Source organism: Otolemur garnettii, unplaced genomic scaffold, assembly GCF_000181295.1.
Source record: "Otolemur garnettii isolate 467f Iridium unplaced genomic scaffold, OtoGar3 scaffold00029, whole genome shotgun sequence".
Classification (NCBI taxonomy): Eukaryota; Metazoa; Chordata; class Mammalia; order Primates; family Galagidae; genus Otolemur; species Otolemur garnettii.
In genome coordinates, this window is record NW_003852424.1 from 16,315,505 (window position 1) to 16,323,608 (window position 8,104).

At 53.9% G+C, this 8,104-nt stretch overlaps 1 protein-coding gene across 2 annotated transcripts in view; it reads right to left on the reverse strand.

Annotated features, from left to right (window-relative positions):
- Nucleotides 1–1,022: 1,022 nt before the first annotated feature.
- PIP5K1C (phosphatidylinositol-4-phosphate 5-kinase type 1 gamma) overlaps nucleotides 1,023–8,104 on the reverse strand; it is a 77,690-nt gene continuing 70,608 nt past the window's right edge. Inside the window, exons 17-18 of one of the 2 annotated variants that reach the window (XM_012804492.2) lie at nucleotides 4,321–4,404; nucleotides 1,023–4,061 (exon numbers count right to left, since the gene is read on the reverse strand). In XM_012804492.2, the coding sequence (XP_012659946.2) occupies nucleotides 4,059–4,061; nucleotides 4,321–4,404 (87 nt within the window). In that variant the 3' untranslated portion in view covers nucleotides 1,023–4,058. Of the gene's footprint in view, nucleotides 4,405–8,104 lie in introns of both variants that reach the window. The other variant, XM_012804491.2, reaches the window with a different exon arrangement.

Below are 8,104 nucleotides of genomic sequence, written 5' to 3' on the forward strand. Positions count from 1 at the left end.
AAAATTCAGATATATCCCTGCAAGTATCTGAAAAGGTATTTGAAATCATCTGCACGTTCAGTTAAAAACTGCCCTGCCAGCTCAGCACCTGTAGCTCAGTGGCTAGGGCACCAGCCACGTACACTGGAGCTGGCAAGTTTGAATCCAGCCCGGGCCTGCCAAACAACAATGACAACTACAACCAAAAAATAGCCAGGTGTTGTGGCAGGCGCCTATAGTCCCATCTACTTGGGAGGCTGAGGTAAGAGAACTGATTAAATCCAAGAGTTTGAGGTTGCTGTGAGCAGTGATGCCATGGCACTGTAAACTCAGGGCGACATAGTGAGACTCTGTCTCAAAAAACAAACAAAAAGCCTCGGCGCCTGTGGCTAAGGCGCCAGCCACATACACCTAGGGTGGCGGGTGTGAATCCAGCCGGGCCCGACAAACACAATGACGGCTGCAACCAAAAAATAGCCTGGGTGTTGTGGCGGGTGCCTGTGGTCCCAGCTACTTGGGAGGCTGAGGCAGGAGACTCACTCAAGCCCAGGTGTTGGAGGTTGCTGTGAGCTATGATGCCACAACACTCTACCCAGGGAGAAAGCTTGAGGCTCTGTCTCAAAAAAACAAAAAACAAAAAAACGCCATGCCATTTCTACATCTGTCTGTATGTTAAGAACTGTATAACTGCACCTGTCTCTAGGTTAAGGCTGCCTTATTGACAGGATCTTTCAATGCAGTTTTTCAAATTGGGAGCCTGGAAAGGATATTGTCCTCAGCAGGGGTCCATTCGTCCCTCAATTTGAGCAACTCTGGCCAAAAGATGACCAATTTGGGGGAGTGTCTCTTCCTTTGTGCTGGGCTGTACTGTTGTCAGCAGCTTTGAAATGCTTTCCAATCTGAAGTGGAACCCAAAGTGGGCCACAGCTGTTAAGCTGTTTGGGTCCTATTACTATTATGATAAATCTCATAAGTTATCATAAACTCAAAATCAGTCCTCAAACTCTCAACCAGACCACTGGAACCCAAAGAGGCAAACAGAGTTAGGATGATGCTTAATACCCGATTTATTAGAGATCTCTTCAACATAAAAAGGGAGGGTGCAGATAGAGGGGCAGGGCATGGGCTGCATACAAGTGTCATTTGGGGCCAGCAGAGGCTGTCTTGTTTCAGAGGTGCCCTCAGTTCTGGGTTTGAGGAACATGGCACCTTTGCCTGTGCCATGAGGTTTGGTACTCCAGATTGTCACGGACCAGAACTCAGGGCAGAGGAATGGAGTGGAATCCCAGTGGGAGTTAAGACACACAAGGTTTGCAGTTTATTTCTGCAATCAGTTCGGTCATAAAAACAGGATCAGGGTGGGTTAGGTGGAGAGATTGAACCACCAGAGAAAAGGAGATTGAGGGCGCTTGTCATGGGGCAGGGACAGAGGGGCTGTGGTGACAGTACCATGGCAAGGGATCCCACAGGGACAGGAGTATTGCACTGAGCCAGGTGTGGGGGGGAGGACAAGGGACATGTTGGGATGGCTTTGGGGATGGGGTGGGGCACATGGAAGTTTCCACCTTGTCAGTCTCAGAGAAAATGCCTTTTGTCCTTACAGTACAAGAATTTGGACACTGTCCATGTTCTCAGCGGCAGCAGCTATGAGACACAGGTCAGGAAGGATGGTGGGCCTCAGCCACCTAGTTATTTACAGATTCCCAAGGTTGGGGGACAGCTGGGTGGGTCCAGGGCCCTTCCTCACTGGGGGTCTGAGGAAGGCCATAAGTTCAATAAACATTATAAATAGGTCTTGCCTTCCTGCCCCCTGCCTGAAAATAATAAACAAATGCTCCCCCTCACAGTCTGTGGAACACGTCAGCATCCTTTTACAGTTTTTTGGCAAGGAACAAGATAATGCAGCCAACACAAAATGTGTCTCCAACAGGGTCTTGGAGACTTAACACAACAGAAATGTGATGTCTACGGAGATTTGCAAATTTCTCCTGCAGGTAAGCAAATGACAAAGACTCCTGTGTCCTGGAAACCACTCAGCAGAGCCAAGGGAGCCACCCTGGACATAGCCCAAATGTCTGGGAATGTGTTTGTTGCTCTAGGTCATCCCCACAGCTGCAGGGGGTCTTAGGTGCCCATGAGGTGATGCTGCCATCCCTGTTGGTCATCCAGGTCCTGGATGCCCCTTCTGACTCCTGCCCTGTCTCCCCCAGGGGTCTGCTGGGATGAACAGGGATGCTGGGCACCAGCAGATGGGCACTCGGCTCTGACTTGAGGCTGAGACTTTCCAGGGCTGGACAGACCTTTACAGGCAGGAGGCAAGGACCCCAGACGGGCTTTTCTTCTGAGTCACACTGGTGGCTGGTTCCTGCTGGAGACTGTTCCCTTTTCTGGGCTGAAACTTGAAGAACTGCTTGAGTGGAGTGTTTGTCCCTGCTGGGGAGAAAGCCCCAGGGAATACAGCCTGGTTCTCCATAGCTCAGGCAGGCACAGGCTGGGGGAGGGGATGGCTCTAGCCAGTGCCACCTGAACAGCAGGACGTGGCAGTATCATCACAGGAGCTTGCAAGAGATTCAAAACAAATCAAATCCCTGTGTTTGTCTAGCTGTCTCAGTCTCACATCAGGCTCTGCCAGGGAAGCAAGGACTAGAGAAAAATTCTCCTAGAAGGTGCAACTTCTGCTCCAAGCCTGCCCCTAACTTCTCCCCATCCTAGGCTGTGCTGCTGGCAGACTAGAAGAGAGGCAGGGAACTGTCACCAACATGTCCTGTCTCTGGAGACTCATGTAACAGGCAGGGTGAGGGTCCATCGGCTGGGGGGGTGGGGGGTGTCACTCTGCCAGGCTTTTGGCTCTAGCCAGTGCTTTTTGGACATAGCAGGGACCCCGGTGGCTGCCCTGTTGGGCTCTGGGCTGGATGGCTTCTCTAGGCAGGTGCCACTACCTCAGCTGAGGGTGGCAAGCCCAAAACAATGTCTTCTCTCAAACTTTGATACACACAGGAATGACATCATTTAAAACTTGATGCCCACCCTGGTCCAGAAGGCAACACTTAGGGCAGAGGAATCTGCCTCTCTAGACTGTGCCTTAGGACAAGGCCAGGTGTGGCTGCCATGTGTCAAGGCTGGCCTACCCATCAGCCCCCAGTCCATCTCTATGACATAAGTTCTCTCTGGAAGCCTTGTGGCCTGGTTCAGCCTTCTGCCCGTCTCTTGCTTTGAAGGGGCGTCTCATGTCTCTGGAATGTCTTTGTTGGATGCTGCATGGTTCACACTGGGAGGGGGACATGCCCCCAGCCCTGAGCTCTGTGGGAGTGGCTGGCTGCTGCTTGGCAGCAGGCCCCCGTATGTATCTGGATCGTGGGCATCCAGAGATTCTCACTCATGAGGAGGCAGGAGGCCTGAATGTCAGGAACACAGATGCTGAGGACTCCGGGTAAGAGCTGTCCCCAAGGCCACTGCTAAGAGCAGAGGTCCTGCACCATGGCCCCCAAACCTGAGCTGAGGGAGGGAGGATCTGCTTCTGGGCAAGGAGGTGGCCTCTGTTCTCTGAGGAACCCCAGTAAGTGATGGACCCTGCTGTCCCCTCTGCAAGTCACGAGCTGAGACTAGGAGTGTGGTCGTTGGCCAGGGTGACCAGGACATGGGGTACAGATCCCCAAACGTGGCAGGAATATCCTTGTTTCCCCCGAGAGACCCATGCAAGCACAGCAAGAACCAAAAAGTGCAGTGGAACGAAGCTTCTTCTTTTTCTGTTTGTTTTTGTGTCTTGGTTTTTTTCCTTAAAAAGCACATACGTGCTTCTGTCCCTGTGCAAAGATTTAAGGACCCAAAATAAATATATGATTTGATGCTCAGGAAGGTCCCAGTCTCCCAGGTGCAGGTAGTTGATGGGCACTGTGGCCTGAGAGGCTTGTTGGCCCAGAGCTGTCAGGGTGGGGAGGGCTTGGCTGGCAGCATCCATCAGGGGAGGATGAAGTCAGGCCAGGTGGGTGGGCAGGTCCGGTGGGGTCTCCCCAAGCTCTGGGCCTCAGCTGGGTGGGCAGTGCCTCCAGGGAGCGGCCAGGTTAGGGACTGCATAGGATTTACTGAAAGAGGTGAGAAGAGTGGGTAAGGTGTATGTGGGCACCAGTTAGGACTGCCCCCAGGTCACCCATTGGGCCTTCTGCCAGGAACCATGTATTCTGACAGGCCCTGAGATCCTCATCCTATGGCCACCTCCAAATCAGACCCCAGGGTAGGGCTCTGGGCCTCCCATCCCCACCACCCCAGCCTCAGTTTCCCCACCTGTCCCTGAGTGTCTGGGGGACTACACTCTCTCAGGCCTCGACCCCGGGCCACACTTACTGTGTCACTCTCGCCGTCGGAGGCCTGGTGGGCCTGTGCACTATAGTGGAGTGGGGAGTACACCCAGCTCCTCTCGTCGGTGGGCTGGCGGGTGGCGCGTGCAGGAAGGGCGTAGAAGAGCAAGGTGAGAGGAGGTGCGAGACAGAGGACAGGCAGGAAGGAAGAGACAGGAGAAAATAAAAGAGGCGGGTCCCCCAAAGGCAGACAGGGGGCAGCTCAGCCCCAGCTGCCCTCTCTGACCAGGCACACCTGCCCCCAACCTGGGTAGCCCTCAGCTCAGCAGGGTGGGTGGGGCAGCAGCAGGAAACAGCTAGTGCAGTCAAGGCAGGACCAGAGACAACAGGTGACAGATCGGGGAGGGAAAGGAGCACGGGTGTAACCTGGACCTCCATATCCTCCTCCACCACAGCCTGGCTCCATCCAGCCCCACCCTGTCTGTGACAAGGGCACTGTGTATGGGGTTTTGGGGCCCTCAGTGGTTGGGTTGCCCAACTTATTTTTCCAACCACCCAGAAGCTTCTCAGGACTTGACCACTCAGCTGGTGGCACCCGGTGGCCCATCCTCCATGAGCGTGGCCCAGGCTCCTCTGCCTGTACAGATTTGCTTTGGACAGACTGAGGCTTGGACCTTCCTACATGCCCTCTCCAGAGCTCAAGGTGTGGGGCACAGAGTGGGGCTGGGTTCAGGCTAATGGTACTTTTCCCAGCCAAGTCAGGGTAGGGATCCTGGGGTGGGTCAGCTGGACAGGGAGATGTGCTCCTCTGGCCTCAGCCTCACTCTCCTAAGTCTGCTCCCACCCTCCTGCTTCCTTGGCCCCTGGTAGCTTCCTCATCCTGCTCAGGTAAGTATGTTCTCCCTGCTTCCTTCCCTCCACTGGAGCCTCCCCGGTGCTGCCTTTCTGGCAGCCTCTGCTCTGAGTGCCAGGCCTCAGCATGTACCTCCTGGGCCACACCCACTAGGGTATTACAGCCACAAGCCAGTGTGTTCCTCCTCTGTCCAGTCAGGACAGTGTTGTTCACTGAGGTGGTCCAGCTGCCTCCTCCTCCTCTGTGGTCCCACCCACTGCCAGGACCTGCCCATCTGCCCCTGCTCCCCAGGCTGCCCTCTGTCACCTGGGCTGGTGTCTTTACAGCCTTGAAAAGCCCCAGGCACACCCCCTGCTCTAACCTGGCTCCTCACCCCCTTGGCTCACGGCTCCTACCTGTCTCAGGTGCCTATTGACTCCCTCTGCCCAGCAGACCCCCCACCACTGTGCCTACAGCTTCCATCCAGAGCCCCGTGGCTGGTGCGAGCCCCCCTGGGGCACTGTGAAACTGATCCTATACCCAAGGACCAGCTCCCAGATGAAGCACTATGACCCCAAACACAGGCCTGGCTTACTCCCTCAGATGGAACAAGGGTTTGAGCTACCTCCTATACTGTGGTGCCTACATGGAGCTCCATAGGGACCTTGAACTGCTCTATGGGCACTCACAAATATGGGACCCCAAAATAGGCCAAACATGATGGCTCATACCTACGATCCCAGCATTCTGGGAGGCTGAGGTAGGTGGATTGCTTGAGCTTAGGAATTTAAGACCAACCTGAGCAAGAACGAGACCCTATCTCTACTAAAAATAAAACTAATAGAAAATTGTGGGGGGCACCTAAAGCCCCAGCTATGTGGGAGGCAGAAGCAAGAGGATTGCTTAAGCCTGAGTTCAAGGTTGCTGTGAGCTACGATAATGCCACAGCACTCTACCCAGGTGACAGAGTGAGAGTCTGTTTCAGAAAACAAAACAAAACAAAACAGGTTCCCATCTGGACCCTGGAAGAGACACCAACAAATGGCCCTATAGGCCACATCATTACCACCCTCTGGAGGGCTGTCCCAGCTGGGCTGGGCACTCAGCACCATGTGGTAATCCTTCCGGCAGGGACAGCAGATAACTAGATGCTCTTGCTATTGCATTAGGAAGAAATGAATAGCAGCTTCCCTGTCCTCCACAAACAGGGACAAAAAGGGCCCATCAGCCACCAATTAGGCAGGTTTGGGAGACAGTGGCAGCTGTGATCCAGGGCTAGGGTGACCCCACAGGCCAGAGCCCTCCCACATTCAGACCTTAGGGTGGGTACAATGGCCTATCTAGCCTTCCTCTGAGCTGCTCCTCCTCATCTGGACCCCATGTTTTTGACTTTGCCGTGCCCCCAGCCAAGGCCACCTTCTTCTTTCTAAATCACATGTTTTTCAGAGTCCGAGGTAGGCCCCTCTCTAAGCAGCCTATGTACCCTGCTCTGCTATGGACTGATGGCTTGACATCTGGCTGGGCTCCTCTAGCCACTCCCCCTCCCAACAGAGCCCTGGGCAGCTCCTGGACTCACTCTGAGACTATCTTTGGGGTGTGGCTCCCTCCTAGATGCTATAGGTCAATGGTTCTCAACCTTCTTAATGCTGCGAACCTTAATACAGTTCCTCGTGTTGTGACCCCAACCATAAAATTATTTTCATTGCTACTTCATAACTGTAATTTTTCTACTGTTATTAACTGTAATGTAAATATCTGATATGCAGGATGTATTTAGGTGACCCCAGTGAAATAGTTATTCAACCCTCAAAGGGGTTGTGACCCACAGGTTGAGAACCATTGCTATAGATGGTGGATTTTCTGCTGTATGAGCTGCTTGGAGAGGACTGGGGAAGTGGGCTCCTCTCAGGAGCAGCACACAGTAATGCTCAGAGAGGTTTGTGGATGAGGCCGGGGTTAAGGGGTAGCTTTGGAGAGGGGCTTTGTGTGAACAGAAGCTCTCACTCAGGCCTGTGCCTGTTCTGGCTGTGCGGCTCTGGTGGTTTCCCAGCCTCTCTGGGCCCTTGATATTCCTGATGATGACAGGCCTTGATTAACCCCGAGCCTACATGGGAACCACAGGGTACTACAAGAGGAATGCCTAAGTGAAGGGGCCTAGATTTTGTCTAATGTGTGCTCTTTAGCCTCCCAGGGTAGCTGAGGCCTTGGCTCCTGTGTCTGTGAAATGGGTGCCATGAACCCTGCCCCTCCCTGCCTCAGTGGAGCCTGCAATTGTTCTGCTGACTTGTGTGACCCTTCCCTGGGCAGTGGGCCTGATGCCCCTTGGTGGCCAGGTACCGCTGGGTCCAGACCAGTGGGAAGCATCCACCTATGTGCCCTAACATGGCAGGGCTGGGCTGAGAAAGCCCTGAGCTTCCCTGAACCTTTGCTGTGTGCTGCTAATGGTGCCCCCACATCGAGTACCCACTTCTTTTTTTTTTGAGACAGAGCCTCAAGCTGTCCCCCTGGGTAGAGTGCCATGGCTTCACTGCTCACAGCAATCTCCAACTCCTGAGCTCAAGCGAGTCTCCTGCCTCAGCCTTCCAGGTAGCTGGGACCACAGGCGCCCACCAAAATGCCCAGCTATTTTTTGGTTGCAGCCATTATTGTTGTTTGGATTGCCCGGGCTGGGGATTCAAACCCACCACCTTAGGTGTACATGGCTGGCGCCTTAGCCGCTTGAGCCACAGGCGCCGAGCCCATTATTTTCATTTTTAAAAATTAAGATAGGCTAGGTGCCGGTGGCTCCAGTGGCTAAGGCGCCAGCCACATACCCATAAGGTGGCGGATTTGAATCCAACCGGCCTGCCAAAACAACAATGACGGCTGCAACTAAAAAATAGCCGGGCATTGTGGTGGGCGCCTGTGGTCCCAGCTACTTGGGAAGCTGAGGCAGGAGACTCACTTGAGCCTAGGAGTTGAAGGTTGCTGTAAGCTGTGATGCCATAGCACTCTACTC